Source organism: Colletotrichum chrysophilum (assembly GCF_026319265.1).
Source record: "Colletotrichum chrysophilum strain AFK26 chromosome Unknown scaffold_110, whole genome shotgun sequence".
In the NCBI taxonomy this organism is placed as follows: domain Eukaryota; kingdom Fungi; phylum Ascomycota; class Sordariomycetes; order Glomerellales; family Glomerellaceae; genus Colletotrichum; species Colletotrichum chrysophilum.
The window spans coordinates 37776-52612 of NW_026517397.1; the positions used below are offsets into that span (position 1 = coordinate 37776).

At 50.8% G+C, this 14837-nt stretch overlaps 4 protein-coding genes across 4 annotated transcripts; 3 read left to right on the forward strand and 1 right to left on the reverse strand.

The window, feature by feature from the left end:
- Nucleotides 1–741: 741 nt before the first annotated feature.
- On the forward strand, nt 742–1215 carry COL26b_010363 (uncharacterized protein; the record flags this gene model as incomplete). Its single annotated transcript, XM_053183068.1, has 1 exon — nt 742–1215. The coding sequence occupies one exon, from the start codon at nt 742–744 to the stop codon at nt 1213–1215; it is 474 nt and encodes a 157-aa protein (XP_053032972.1).
- Nucleotides 1216–8574: 7359 nt separating this feature from the next.
- COL26b_010364 (uncharacterized protein) lies at nt 8575–9618 on the forward strand (the record flags this gene model as incomplete). The annotated part of the gene is made up of 2 exons (XM_053183069.1): nt 8575–8971; nt 9092–9618. 2 exons carry the CDS (start codon nt 8575–8577, stop codon nt 9616–9618), a joined length of 924 nt encoding a protein of 307 aa, XP_053032973.1.
- Nucleotides 9619–11082: 1464 nt separating this feature from the next.
- Nucleotides 11083–12530, forward strand: COL26b_010365 (uncharacterized protein; the record flags this gene model as incomplete). Its single annotated transcript, XM_053183070.1, has 4 exons — nt 11083–11505; nt 11555–11788; nt 11870–12142; nt 12255–12530. 4 exons carry the CDS (start codon nt 11083–11085, stop codon nt 12528–12530), a joined length of 1206 nt encoding a protein of 401 aa, XP_053032974.1.
- A 368-nt stretch (nt 12531–12898) lies between these two features.
- Nucleotides 12899–13542, reverse strand: COL26b_010366 (uncharacterized protein; the record flags this gene model as incomplete). Its single annotated transcript, XM_053183071.1, has 2 exons — nt 12899–13260; nt 13317–13542. 2 exons carry the CDS (start codon nt 13540–13542, stop codon nt 12899–12901), a joined length of 588 nt encoding a protein of 195 aa, XP_053032975.1.
- Nucleotides 13543–14837: the final 1295 nt, after the last annotated feature.

Consider the following 14837-nt stretch of genomic DNA (forward strand, 5'->3'; position numbering starts at 1 on the left):
ATCCGCCCCCCATCAAAGTGGTTGATGGCGGGATTGAGGTGTTGCTTGAGTCGCTGGATTTGCTGCGTCAAGGAAAGGTTTCAGGGAGCAAGCTGGTTGTGAAGTTCTGAGAAGAAGAATATGATCGGATCCAAGTGTCATTGTTCGTTATTGTTACCAAGTAGTCATGACCTGTTAAAATCATTCGTTGTAATACCGAGACCTATGTTCTCTTCTCGATCTACGAAGGGTGTATTGTGTTTGTTGAGACTCCGATAGTTGAGTGGCTCCATGGACGAATCCTTCTTCGGAAGATTCAATCGTTCACATAATAAGGATGGATCTATCGTGTGCCTGTTCGGAAAGGTCTGGGCAGTTTATGTTTGTCAGACTCAGAGCCTAATCGTGATTGGTTGGGATATGCTCCGCACCATGAATAACATACTAAGACTTTTCGAGATCCTAATGCCAAACAAGACCATATGTGCCTCCTAGATAGCTGACAAACCTTCCAAACACCGCATCATGCCGACGGCATATTAAGATGGTGGAGCATTGCGGCGGAGGTTGGGCCATCAATGAAATTCACGCGTCACGGCCGGAGAGATTGCATTTCCGACGGCCTCGCTTGACGAGAAGACGTCCATGGTGACAAATTGTTCTGGCAATGGAAGGTTCTGTCAATTGCTTAAATGCGCAAGCAAATCATTATGAATCCTCCATTTGTTTAGACCAACTAGAAACCCATCAAAACACGACGCAATGGCCGCCCTTGATCAAAAACAGCCTAAGCTTATCGCAGTACTTGGAGCCACAGGAAACCAAGGTCGAGGTATTGTCAAGGCCCTTCTAGATGCACCTCACCACTTCGATGTCCGTGCGATCACCCGAGATCCAGATGGCGCGGCTGCTCGAAACCTTTTAGCCTTGGTCGGCCATCACGGGAGGCTTACACTTACCCGCGGCGACGTCTATGACTCGAAGAGTTTGGCAGAGGCATTCGAAGGCTCCTATGGCGTTTTCGCCATGACGCAGAGTTTCGTTGCGGGAACAATGTACCACCAAGAGGAAGACCTACGGCACGAGCTCGAGGCTGGGCGGAATATTGTCGATGCCGCTGAAAAGACCGGTGTCAAGCATTTTATCTTCAGTAGTTTGCCAAACATCGAGAACGCTAGCAACGGGCGCTACAGCAAGGTGTTCCATTTTGACTTCAAATCACGGATTGACCAGTAGGCGAGAGAGCGATTGCCCGCCGTCACAACCCTGATACCGGGTAAGGCTGGCGCATTATGAGCTCCTACGATAATTCATGTTGTCAAGGGCTGATGGGACTGAATAGGGCTATTCTACGACAACCTTCAATGGCCTAACTACTGCCGCCGAGATGGTAAGAAACGTTCACCAACGAGTAGATGCTGATGTCTGATGTATGCAACAGACGACGGTACAGTGCGATTTTGCGCTGCAGTTCCGGAGTCGACAGTTGGTGAATGGGTCGATGTAGGGCACGATGTCGGAATATTTGTTCGCGGTATGTATGTGACACCGCTGGGACCGAATTGGAATCGCTAACCTTGTTTTACCTAGCTTTACTGATAGCGGGAACGTCTAAAACTGCATCAAAGACGTATCCCATTGGAAGTCCTAAGATCTCTTTCGGAGAGTTGGCTAGTGTCTTCTCTAGTATGACAGGTATTCCCGCTCGCTTTGAAAGTGTTGGTCTGGAGGACTGGACGTCTACTGTTGTCTCCGTGGCCGGAGAGGGCTTCAAAGAGGACATCCGGCAAATGGTGCAATGGGTTGCCCATGCGCCTAAAGATAAGATATGCTACGGGACAATGAATCCCGTGGATGACTGCTCATGGGAAGATTTTGGGGTCAAGGCCAGCACGTTTGAAGAATGGATTTTGAGAAGCAATTGGCGAGGCCCTTGATTTGACAATACTGGCGTCAGGCGGCGTCTGTCCACTTCAATCTCATATTCTTAATGGCATTACTCCTACTTGTCCCAGAGTCAAAGTCTCAGCCTTAACTTTGCCCCAAATGCAAAGTCGTTTTTCAAGAAAATTTCCTCAGACTGTGAGGGCCTTTCACCGCTGTGCGTCTGTGCATATGATGCCAGGCGTTGACAAAGTCGCCAAACTAGCAGCCCAGATAACTACAGGGAAAGCGAATAATATCACACCTCAAAACACATGAGACTGAACTACGTTACCAGAAGTTTCATCAAAATGCGGACAAGGCGTATGCAGATCGCATGGATTCCAACGGTCGTCTAATCGAAAGGAGCTTTACTACCAGGGCAAACTCGTGACTCGGCCACCCTGAGAAGAGACTAGGGGCAAAAGGAGTATTACAAATACGTGTGGATACTGACACAGGGGGGAATAAAGCGCTATCTAGGTCTAACAGATAGACTCCGGGTGATGTGCGTGGGTTCCGTCGCTCCACAAGAATTCCATAGCTTCAGAGTCGGCGCAATATTCCAACCGCATTGTTGGGATTACTGATCACTCAATGTCGCGTCCCGTACTACGTGATATTTTCGAAATAGCTGTTCATTCCTTACTTATCTCGAAGATATTATGATCTGTCATGATGGAATCACGACAGATTAGATAGATACCAAAAGTCCTCCGTCCCGGACGCCGGCCCGGGCGTACGGTCGGATACGATTCAATTCCTGACCAGCTCCGTCGGAAAATTACCCGATTGATGAACCACGCCAGGAGAAACGGGTCAAAGATTAGACCGGATGAACTTTACCATCCTTGCGAGAACCATCTCGATGGCAGCTGACCACTCCAACCAGACATATCTGATTTGCGTCTCTGCGCGTCGGAATTCTCTCAGTGCTTAATAATGATGCCAGCGTTTTATTCAAAAGCCTTAGAATTCTCTGAGATGTACTTCAAATTGAAACAACCGATCATCTTCAAATTGTTACACCGTCGGCATCATGATGTTTCTGTTGCCGGCTTTGGCTGCATTATTGGCAGCAACGGGCTCGGCCACCCTGTTCAGCTCCATTCCTCTCAACTTATCCACAAACCCAACAGAATTCAACTTTCATGTTACCGCAGACAAACTAGAGAGATTTCGAACTTCATTGTCAGTCTCCAGCGTTGCCGTAGATGACTGGTATAACCAGCACCAGAACATCCAATTTGGCACCACAAGATCATGGCTTGCAGAGGCAAAGGAGGCATGGATCAATTTTGATTGGAGGGACAAGGAAAACCATATCAATAGGTTCCCTAATTTCAACATCCCAATCGACGACAACAATCTTGGTGTCACAAACATTCACTTCATTGCCCTCTTTTCCCAGAGAAAAGACGCTTTACCTCTCCTATTCTTACATGGGTGGCCTGGGTCGGTCACAGAATTTCTCCCAGTCTTGGACCTACTGACTTCAAAGTACAATGCGGACACACTCCCATACCATGTCATCATACCTTCCTTGCCACACTATGGGCTCTCTGGAGGTCCGCCGGATGTGGAGCTTACTCTAAGCGACGCAGCAAGGCTTATGAACGAGCAGATGCGAAGCCTTGGTTTCGTGTCGGGTTATGTCGTCCAGGGAGGTGATATCAGGAGCTTTATCGCTAGGATACTGTCGGCAACATACCCTGAATGCAAAGCATTTCACAGTGAGCTAACTTGGAAGTATGCTTGATCTGCTCTTTGTGGCTGACTAGACCAAAGTAAACATGCTGGCACCCTCATCTGAGGATGAAATTCTCAGCAATACAAACACCACCGCGACGGAAACTGAACATGTTCAGCACATGTACGATTTCAGTGCTAATGGATCGTCTTACATTCTCGAACACGGATTGAGGCCGTCGACGATCGGGCTTGTTCTCGCTTCGAGTCCGCTTGCTGCGTTGTCCTGGTAAGGCTTTCCACGAAAGCATTATCAGCACGTCAACATATAGTTTCTAAGAGGTTGAGATCCTTTGAGGCGAAACTTATGAAACTAAATGTCTTGCAGGATCGGGGAAAAGCTCATCGAATGGCCAGACCACAGATATCCCCTATCGCTCGACAACATTCTCACATTGGTCACCTTCTATTGGCATACGAACTCTTTCTCACGCAACCTTTACCCATATCGACCCATGGCGGAAGCCGCCGTAGAAAATAAGTTGTTTAATGTTCCAACTTCCAAAGCGAAACCTTTCGGATACTCGGTATTTCCAGCGGAAAACATTCTCATGCCCGAAGCATGGGCCAAAAAAGCTTATCCGAACTTGGTGTACTACAAGCGAAATCAAAGGTAAAGCCTCCATTGTCCCTCTTATCGGTTTTCCTTAAACTTACTGAACGCCTTCGTAGGGCGGGCATTTCGCTGCATTGGAACAGCCTGAAATATTCCTGAGTAATGTGGAGGATTTACTGAAGTTGGCTAGGCCGCTCATCGAAATCTGACGTTACAACCCGACCATTCAGGACCGACCTCATGATATGAGTTGCAGCAGTTTCAATTGATCGCAGATCGCCTCCGTAGATTATGAACGAATTATCTCGGTTGTGGAATTGTTGAGATACTCGTATGTAAATTGGATCTCGGGAGAGAAGGCAGCAATACATGGCATTTGGAAAGCAGAACTACTTGGGACATAGTTAGAAGTTACCGTTCAAAGACGGAGTATCAAGTCCAGTTGTGATTACAACTGTGGTGAACCTCATTTGCATATGATACGTAGTATTACTCAGCTTCTAAGGAGCCCTGGTTGGGCTTTCGATGAGCGGCCCTCCATAGGTTGTCTTTCAGTTGATGCGAACTCGCGAGCTACTGAACTTGGCAATATGCACAACAATTGATATGACGCGCACCTACCGTCAAAGTCTGCCATTCATCATGCTTCGGCCCTAAGTGAGAACGCACACCAGATAAAGGTTTCCTCTGGGGGGAGTAATCGCACATCAATTGTTGAACTTTCTGCGAATAGGTATGTGCCGAGGTTTTGCAGGGGGGAGTAGAGCGGTTCCTTTTCTCAACCACCACATGCATAGATCAAGAGCTTGCAGTACAAAAGCGATGATTGGCGCAGTCTCAATACCTCATCATGTACTATAAGCTAGGTTGAAAGCTGACAGTGGTTTCAGTATGTCGTTGTAAAGTCATAATGGCTCCCTACAATTCCCTTAGTCGCTAGGTTATTGGTTAAGGAAGCTTAACAGCGAGTAATGAGGGGCAATAGAGATTTCTCTAGGCCGCTGGGCGGACTCTAGTCGGACCCCGACGATAAATCAATTGCCGCCCGGACGTCTTGAATGTAGATCAAACCCCACCCCCATCCTACATCAGCTACGTTGTACCTCCTGACCTATCGCTAATCCGTGTTTTCCGCCGCGTAATCCGCTTGATCCAACCGTAATTGACACCATTCAGCGTAGCCAACAGGCTGTACATGTGGATTGCAAGTGGAACGTGCAAAGAGGACTGCTCTGCTGCTATCCGTACAATGCATCCAGTGGCAATACGAACCCGACATACAGGGGCTATACGAACCCGACATCCTGTGGTTATACGAATCCGACGACCAGTGAATACGAAACCTGCATCAAGCTCAGCGCACCCTTGACCAATTCTGCAGTAGTCGCTTCCAAATCAAGTTCACATAAATCTAAGTTCTTCCTTTGAGAAAGTTGCACTGTAATACCCTTCTTGGCCTATCACGTTTTGTTGCCTTGCCAACTAAACACAGTATTGCTGGACTCTGGGGCAAAATGTTGCTATTTTTAGCCCTACCTATCATCTGTCTTTACCTGTAATACAAGTTACATTATCGTCGATTCCGCAAATATGCAAACGTTCCTCAGCTGAAATCATCCCTCATCTGGGGGCATCTCCAAACTCTTCGCAAGGTCCATAAAGATCGAGACCGCATTGATGGAGACATTGGTATGTATTTCACCGATGGACCAATAATTGATTATTGACAATGAACTTCAGATCCGGTCTTTGGCGACCTCATGGAGCAAGCCGGCAATCCTCCGGTTTTATTCATTGACTTTTGGCCACTGAACGAACCCATGCTCCTGATCAGAAACCATGACGTAGCCGAGCAGGTTTCGAAGCAATCCCAGCTATGGCCTTACAGCCTACCGAAGTCGCCTTCGTTCAAGGAATATCTGCCGCTCGTTGGCGACCATTCGTTGATTTGGGAATCTGTGAGTGGCAATAGTATCAGAAACAGCGGATTGTACTTACGACATTGGCGGAGTAGGGTCATCACTAGAAGACATTGCGCAAACTCTTCAATCCTGGCTTTGCGCCCAAGCATTTGATGACTTTGTTGTCGGTCGTCCTTGACAAAACAAAGATCTTCGTGCAGATTTTAGACGAGCATGCGGCCAAGGCAGATGTGTTTGATTTCTCCTCCCCCTGTACTAACCTCACGTTCGATATAATCGGTACTCAGATCCCATTGAAGCTCACTAGGAGATGTAGCTGATCAAAACTTAGGAGCTGTGACTATGGACGAAGATCTCCACGCCCAAGATCCAAACGCACTACAGAATGACTTCATCCAAAATTACAAACGGTTTGCCGCGACGTACCGTGACGATGGTTCTCCATCATTATTGCCTTCTTTCAGTGTACGCTGGGAGCGACGACGGCTCGGACAGGCCTTGGATACCTTTCTCGGGGACGTTGTTCGACGGAAATTCGATCTCTACAAAGCAGACAGTAACACGACAAATCGCAGTGTCCTCGCCCTCAGCCTGAAAGACATCAATGTCCTCACTCAACCCATTATGGACGACATCATTAGCGCATTAAAGACGTTCCTGTTCGCTGGGCACGACACGACAAGCATTTTGTTACAATGGGCCTTGTATGAGCTTTCAAGCAATCCGCAAACACTTGCGCGCATGCGGAACGAACTAGATCAGGTTTTCGGCCAGAGTGCTGATCTAGATCGTGTCCTTGAAATGATTGATAAAGGCGGAGACGAGGTCGTTGGTCAGCTAAGGTACACGTCTGCGGTCATAAAGGAGGTTTTGCGGTTGCATCCTCCAGCTGCGACAGCGAGATACTCCCCTCCAGCAACCGGATTCCACTTGGTTTTACCTGATGGTAGCCGTGTTTGCGCCGACGACTTGATGCTATACAACTGCAACTACTTGATCCATCGAGACCCGCAGGTCTACGGGGAAACAAAGGACGATTTTGTCCCGGAAAGATGGCTTGATGCGTCAGCTACCGATCCCCAAGCCAGTGCCAAATTTGAAAACGGTCACATCCCCCTCTCATCTTGGAGGCCATTTGAGAGGGGACCTCGAAATTGCATCGGGCAGGAACTAGCCAATATTGAGGCCAAGGTGATTCTTGTTGTTCTTGTCGGCCGATACGACTTCGTTAAGCAAGGACTGGGCAGTCCTATTCTTGGAGCAAATGGCGATCCATTGCTGGACGCGAAAGGAAGGCACATCACTGAGTCGGATATCTACAATGTAAGATTGGAATGCGCTCAACTACCCACGCTCGCTGACCATCGACAGTCTCGACAGATTACCGCACAGCCAGTTGATGGGATGAGAGTTAGGGCAATCCGCAGAACAATGTACTGACATTGAGTATAAGATCGCAATTTCTTTCGCAGAACACGAGATGCCAAGTCTCATCGAGCGAGTAGCAGTTAGTTAGCTATTCACGCCAGAGTCTTCAGCGGAGAGTTGGACATTTATCTACGGTTGCTTTCAAAAGCAAAGTCCGTTCTGAAACAGAGGAAAAAGGATCCGAAGGGTTGGCCAAGGGCGTTCCATCTTATCCATGGACCATGGAATCTCACGCTGTCGCTGGGCCTGTGGCAATTATGTCCAGCCTTCACGGCTGCCCTGCCTTCTTGAGCGTGGAAGGAGCCACTTATCCACCTGATTACATCTTAACAGTGGAGGCGCCAAGCTAGAAAGTATGACTCCAGCACACTTGGTAATTTGACGACCCATTCTGATTCCGGAAGCTTCACTTGACGGCTTCAATTGGTAATATGCGCAATGAGATCCATCGTGTCCCTATCACTGACCATGCAGTCAACGCATTCCAATGTCTAAACAAGAATCTTCACCGTTTCCAGCCCGCGCACTTGCCTCCCTATCCTTATTAAGTCTCTATTGGTGGAGCGGAAATCATCGCATGTGGGCCGGGAGGCTCAGCAATTACAATGTTTGGGCATGAGACGCATAGGGTAACTAGACTATCCCTCAACTCAGGGCAATCATCTGAATTCTTGATGACCGGATGTATGTATTAGATTGATCTCAGGTTTTGAAGCCGGCTTATCAACTAATCACCGTAGCTTTCAAGCTCATGCCTAAGTGGACGTATCGGGAGGGAAAGGGTGGTTGCGGAAACAAAATGGTCCCGTGCTTTCGGGCTACATCCGAGTGGACTCAATCACTCGCAATATTCAACTCAGCTTCCGGAAGCAAAATGATGAGCGGACGCTTCGTAAATACAATTCTTGAGATAAATAAGACTTTTGGGCCTGCCTGCTGGTGCTCCCATTACATCGAAGCAAAGGTCACTCAAGTTTCTCACTACCAAACACCGTACAGAGCTTGGAGCCCGCCACCATGCTCACCAGCGTCGTTATTTCCACCGCCCTGCTGGCAATGTTCCAGCCAGTTATGGCATCATGCGACTGCAGTCTCAGGGTCGAAAGTCACATCAGCCCGGGATTTTCGCTGGATGTTGTGTCAACTCTGATTATCGGCTCTCAAGCTGCTGCGATAGTTGACTTGCCCCTCGCCGTTTCTGCCGCCGAAGACCTGGCTGCTTGGGTCAAGAACACCACTGACAAGCCCCTACTGGCCGCCTTCACAACGCACAATCATCCTGATCACTATTTGAGCGGAAAGGCTTTTCTGCAACATTTCCCCGACGCCAAGCACTACGCTACGCCTGAGACAGTGCATGGAATCCAGAACGAGGCTCTCAACAAGGCAAGCATTCACGCGACATGTCACAGGGGTATGGCTAACAACTGCACTGTTTAGACTGAATTTTGGTCTGCCGCCTACGGTCCCGGCGTCATCGCCCCCATTCCCGCAATCCCGACCGCTTATAACTTCTCTTTTTTCACCCTCCCAGGCGATGAGAAGTGCCCTATCGAGATACTAAAGAACGTTGGTGGCGACACGATCGACTTGTCTGCTTTCTGGATTCCGTCGAGCAAGACGCTGATCGCGGGTGACGTCGTCTACGGCCACCAAATGCATGCCTGGCTCGCCGACCTTCTCACACCTGCCCTGACGGAGTCTTGGCTCAAAACTCTCGACTTCATCGCGGGCCTCGGACCTAATCTCGTCATACCCGGCCATGCATTGTCAGCCGATACCTTCAGTGCTATCGTGGACGTCAATCACACGCATGAATACGTTTCGTTCTTCCAGAAGAACATCGAAGCTAAGGGCGCCGACTTTTACACCCCACAGGAAATTTCGAAATTGATCGACGATGCTTTCCCTGGGTTAACGAACCTGACATCATCAACAACTTCAGCTACCCTTCTCAACATAACCTCTGAGAACTTCGGCCGGGGCGGAGAAAGACAAGTGCATTACTTCGACTTGACTATTTATAACGACACAGAAATCCTGGATGGGTGGCGCTTGTAACCAACAATGCGGACATCAAATATACGTCTTGGTAGAGGAATAACGCATTTCAAGTGGTCTGTTCAAGCATACATATTGGCAAGTGCGAGGGGGAGTACGTGGTTTTTGTGGTAATCAATAAGTTGCAATGACGGCCTATCACGCCCCCTGCCAAACGCCATGTCGATTTAGACAGTACTTTATCGCATGATAAACAGCATTCTTCTTCCCTTCTCACTTTCTTTTCGCAGTTTGCCGCTTGATGATCTATCATACAGTGAAAAATTACCAGCCCTCAGGTGAACTTGTTCAGCTGCCAAGAAGCTATCCAACACTCATGTTCGGAGTTAGCCCACTGCGCTGCGGCTGAACCATTGCCAATGCTGGTGGCTGGAGTTTAAAATTCGCCGCAGGCATTCTTCAAGCCACAAGTCGAGGTTCTGGACTGGCTTCATGAATTTCTTTCACTCAGGTCTTCCGCTTGCATGTACTGCAGCTCTTCCCCCGCGCTTATCGTGGCTGATTTGGGTCAGCTGTTGTTCTCTTTAGGCATCCTCTAACGGTTTCTTATGGCCAGCTGTTGAGCTGCAAGAAGATCTTGTTCTCTTATAGCTATGCTGTGTCCTACCCAACATGAGCTTTTTGAACCTTGCTGTCTGCACTTTCCTGGCCAACAAATTCTGAGTTAGCCTCTTTCCGCCATGAAGCCTTCGCAAGCACTTGTTATAATTGTGTCCTTGACGTGCTCAGCTTGGGCCCAAAGCAACACGCCCTCCCCAGCACAAGATGCTGCCTCCTCTCAGGCACGTCAGCCGGAAACCTCAGCGGCCAATGCTCCAGCATCATCAGTCGCGAGACCGCCCGCGTCAGCTAGTTCGCCCAGTAATTGTCATCAGACCCGACTTCCCCTATGTTTTTGGACTGATAGAATCGCATCAGATGTAGATGTACCGCCCCTAGGCAGCTCGGCCCGACCCGACCCCCAAGAAACAACCGCTGCCGTAAGTCAACCTGTGCCGAAGACACCAGGAAACTCGCCCAAAGCGACATCCGGAGCTGTGCAAGTTGCCGCCTCTTCGAAGGGAAACGACCGGACAGTCGATTCGCCGTCACCTAGTGTCGTCACCGTAAACCCGGACAACTCTAACAACCCGCAGGCCACTCGGGCCCCATCCATCTCTGTCCAAGGAGGGGCGACAAGCACCGGAGCTGCATCCGCTGCTCCAACCACCAGCAAAACTGGGCCAGCACAACCCGGCTCACCTTCCAATGGCAATGGCACAGATACTAGATCGGGAGGCGGGTATGGCTTTTTACTTCACAATTGCTAGGCCCTAGAGATTGACATGAAACAGATCCGGTGCCGGCGCCGGCGCAGGCGTAGCCACCGCCTCGCCGTCATCACCGAACCTCGCAACAACAGTGTCCTTCTCCGCTCAGCCCTCTGATGGATTCTCAAACGTCAACCGGTCCGTCGTCGAGAAGATGCCTGAATCGAAAACACCTACGCCACCAGATGCTTCTACGCTTGAGCAGTTCAATGCTGAGTTGACCGCCAATGTCCCCGAAAAGGCCATATCTCAAAAGAATGCGAAGGCTCTAGCTATCTTGGAGACAGCCTACTTTGAGTATTTCGTCAACAAGGACCCTGCACCGGTAGACATGGGAAGGATCGCAATACCCGCTAGCATCTCTCAGTGCCAGACACAGTATGCAAGAAGTCTAGTGAAGAGAAGGGGTATCGTCGACGAGGTTCTGAGCTATGTCCCTCTCCTGTCAAGAGATCTCCGTGGCTTCGAAAATTGCAAGGCTGTCGAATCTTTGGAGGTTGGGGTCTACTTCCACTACATGAGAGCCACATCAACCGCCGACAGACCCAATGAGCTGGAGTCTCGAGTGAAAGCCCAGGTAAGAGAGAGAGTCGTCGAATCTCCGAGACTTCCGCGAGAGCTGACAGCGCACGTGCAAGGTCGACGTCCTCAACGAGGCGCTAGGCGCAATCAAGATCAACTTTCGCTACATGTCCCTGAACTGGTGGGAGCCCAAGACCGGCGAAGACTGGTCCGTCGTCACACGCAGAGAAGCCAAACTGCAAGACTGGCAGCAGCGCACCCGTGCCCCGGGAAAGCTCACTCTAACAGTGTGGCTTGTGAACGGGCTTCGCGGGAGCCAAAACGACGATCTCAATAGCGTAAGCGTTGCCCCTTTTCTCGCGACCGGCCCTGGCTAAGGGAGGATTTTCGCGCTAACCCGTCGCGCCTGTCACGGATAGTACGCCACCTTTCCCAACGAGAACTTGGACGCGAATGACGGCATCGTGATTGAGGCCGCGCATGTCCAGGGCGGAGATTCTACTACGCTCGTTCACGACGTCGGACATTGGTTGGGTTTGGGACACACATTTGGCGATATCGGGACGCAGTGCGCCAGCCAGGACGGGTTGACGAACGCGACGCAAACATCGGGAATGAAAGACGTGGTTTACGAATGTTCCCAGGTCCCTTGCTCGGGCGGGAGCGCGGTTGAGATAAACAACTACATGAGCGTAAGCGATTCCCGTTTTCGACGTTTCGGCATCACCCACGTGCGATTGAAGATGAGTTTCAACAGGCTGACGCGTCAAACAGTACTCCTCATGTCGCGGCAAAACTCCGCAGGACGGGTTCACGACGGACCAGAAGGCGCGGATGTTTGCCAATGCGCTGCAGTTCCGTCGCGGGTACGAGGCGGGAGAGTGCATGCCGGACGGCAAGGCGGCTGTGCGGAAACGGTCTAGCATGCAGGATTTGTTGGATGGCAAGTGCCCTGACGTTGACAAACAAGCCAATATCCTGATGGACGCGCCTCATAGTCTGAGCGCAAGGGCGCACGGATTGTCAAAGATGGGATGGGCTGTTCTTGCAGGGTGGTGGGCGGCGACACTGGTCATGTAGGTAGGAGATTGTATGAGATCTTGACTGATGTTTTTCAACGGTGGTGTGTTGACCTTCAAGGAAGACGGACCTTGGTCCGATGAGCGTGTCACAGTAATGATGGCTTCACCAAAGAATGAGGATATCGTGAAGTCAGATCAAAAGACGTATTAATATTATATACCAGGCTGCTTGTATTGTTTTGAACTACACGCCCGAAGTACGTCCGAATGTAGAACAAGGGTGCCGCGCCGAGCATCCCAAGTTTTGTTGGTGAATTCAGCCCATGAGCCATTTCGTCACACCTTTTTCTCATCAACTGGCGTACATCAAATCCAACCATTCTCATAGCTGTGCCGACATACGACTCGCACGTTGCTCTACGCCGCTTAGATGGCGAGGGCACCGAGGACGAGCATGGCCAGACCGCCGATGGGGGCGAGGGCACCAGCACCAGCCTGGACGGGGGTGGTGGAAGCGCTGCCAGCACCAGTGGTGGTAGCGTTGCTGCCGCCGGCCTTGGTGGTGGTCGCGGCGACGGTGGTGGTGGCAGCGGGCTCGGTGCCGGTGACGGTGTTGTAGGGAAGGGAGACAGAGCCGCTGGCGGAGGTGGGGATGCTCACGGAGGGAGCAGCGGAGGAGGCCTCGGACGCAGCAGAGCTGGCAGCAGAGGCGGCAGAGGAGACAGCAGAGCTGGCAGAGCCGGAGCCAGCAGCAGCGCAAAGCTTCTCGGAAGCGGGGATGACCTCGCCTGGTGATGGGGTTAGCTATGGGCCAGTTGGGATAGGGCATGACGGTGTAACATACTGACGGCAACGTCAACACCGCAGGCGGCGATGACACAGGAGGTGGCAGCGCTCTGGATGGCAGCCTTGTTGTCGGGCTTGCAAGTGCAAGCGTAGTCACCCTCCTTGCAGCTGGTGGCAGAGGCGGTGGCCTTGCTCAAGCAGTCGCGGGCGCACTCGGGGATGATGGAGGCATCCTGGGCCACGACGAGGGCGGCGAGGGCGGCGATGGCGAAAGAGTACTTCATCTTGACGGTGGTTGAGGTTTGGGGTATTACGTGTGTAAGTTGATGGCGATAGTAATACAGTGAAGACAGCGGGTGTCGATTGATGTGGACAAGCGAGTGTGGATGAGAGGGATAGAGATTCAATATTGGAAGAAGCTGCGGGACGTAGGGCTTTATGTAGATGGAAGTGAAGGGTGGTTGCACTCCGGTGTGCATGCGTGGATGCGCAGGCGGGAACTTTGAGCTCAGGTGTGGAAAAGATGGTCAATCGCGGAGAAGGTTTGCGAGAACCTGATTGGCTAGCCGCATTGAGCTGGGAAAAGGACGGACTCAACGAAGTAGGTAGAGAGAAGTCACCGAGCAGGCTTGAGCTAGAGCAAAAGGACCTGTGACCACGAGGAGGGAGTGAGGCAAACCCGGGGGTTGAACGAGCTGGGAGCCTTCATCCTTGCCCATCAGCAACGTTGTTGTTAGGCTGGACGGAACTTGCATGCATTGCAACGATATGATGAAAAAGAATCGAGTGACAACGGCTCGATGCTGTTAGTTCCCCGCGCATCCCCGAGCTACTGCTCACACCTGATCGTATGGAGGGGAGGCGAGGGTTGCAGAGAACAAGGGGGCTAGCCGGATCCACTGCCAGATTGGACAGTCTGGTCCGATGGGGACGGGGATCATCTCAGGTCGGGGGCCGGGCGAGGATTTTGGACCGCCTTGCCGCGGCGGCGCGTATGGTACAGGCGGGAAAGGAGTGGAAGGATTGACTATGCTGCGCAGGGCTGTTTTCCTCTTCTTGTCACTCGTTCGTTCGGTATTCATTTCGCTGGACATGTGAAGAAGGAGATGGATTCCCTAGAAAGGGTGTAGCATGATGCAGATTGACCAGCACCTTGCAGTGTTTGGAAGCTGGTTTTCTGCATTGGATCGGGTGCAATTTCGGGTCCAACAGGCTAGATTGCTCATGGCCCCAGATGACCGTTCGTGCTACGCCGTAATTCACCTGGAAATATTCTGCGGACGAATAATGTTAATTCAATTACGCTCATCGATGACTCGATGGCGGATAATACTTGCTGGTCTCGGTCAAGAGCCCGATTGTCCAGGGTGTTGCTCTCCTCCTCCGTTTGCTGGGCTGAGAAAATCCGGGGTGACTGGGGGCGAGCGGAAAGATTTCTTGGCTTCAATGACAGGGTGGAAACTGAGGGTTCCTCTCTGCATGTTCGATGAGTGAAGGAGAAAACATCAGAAGTTGCGCAGCTAAGCTCGAAAAATCTGTGCGGAAAGTCCAGTTCAGCTCAACTCAGCTCAGATGAACC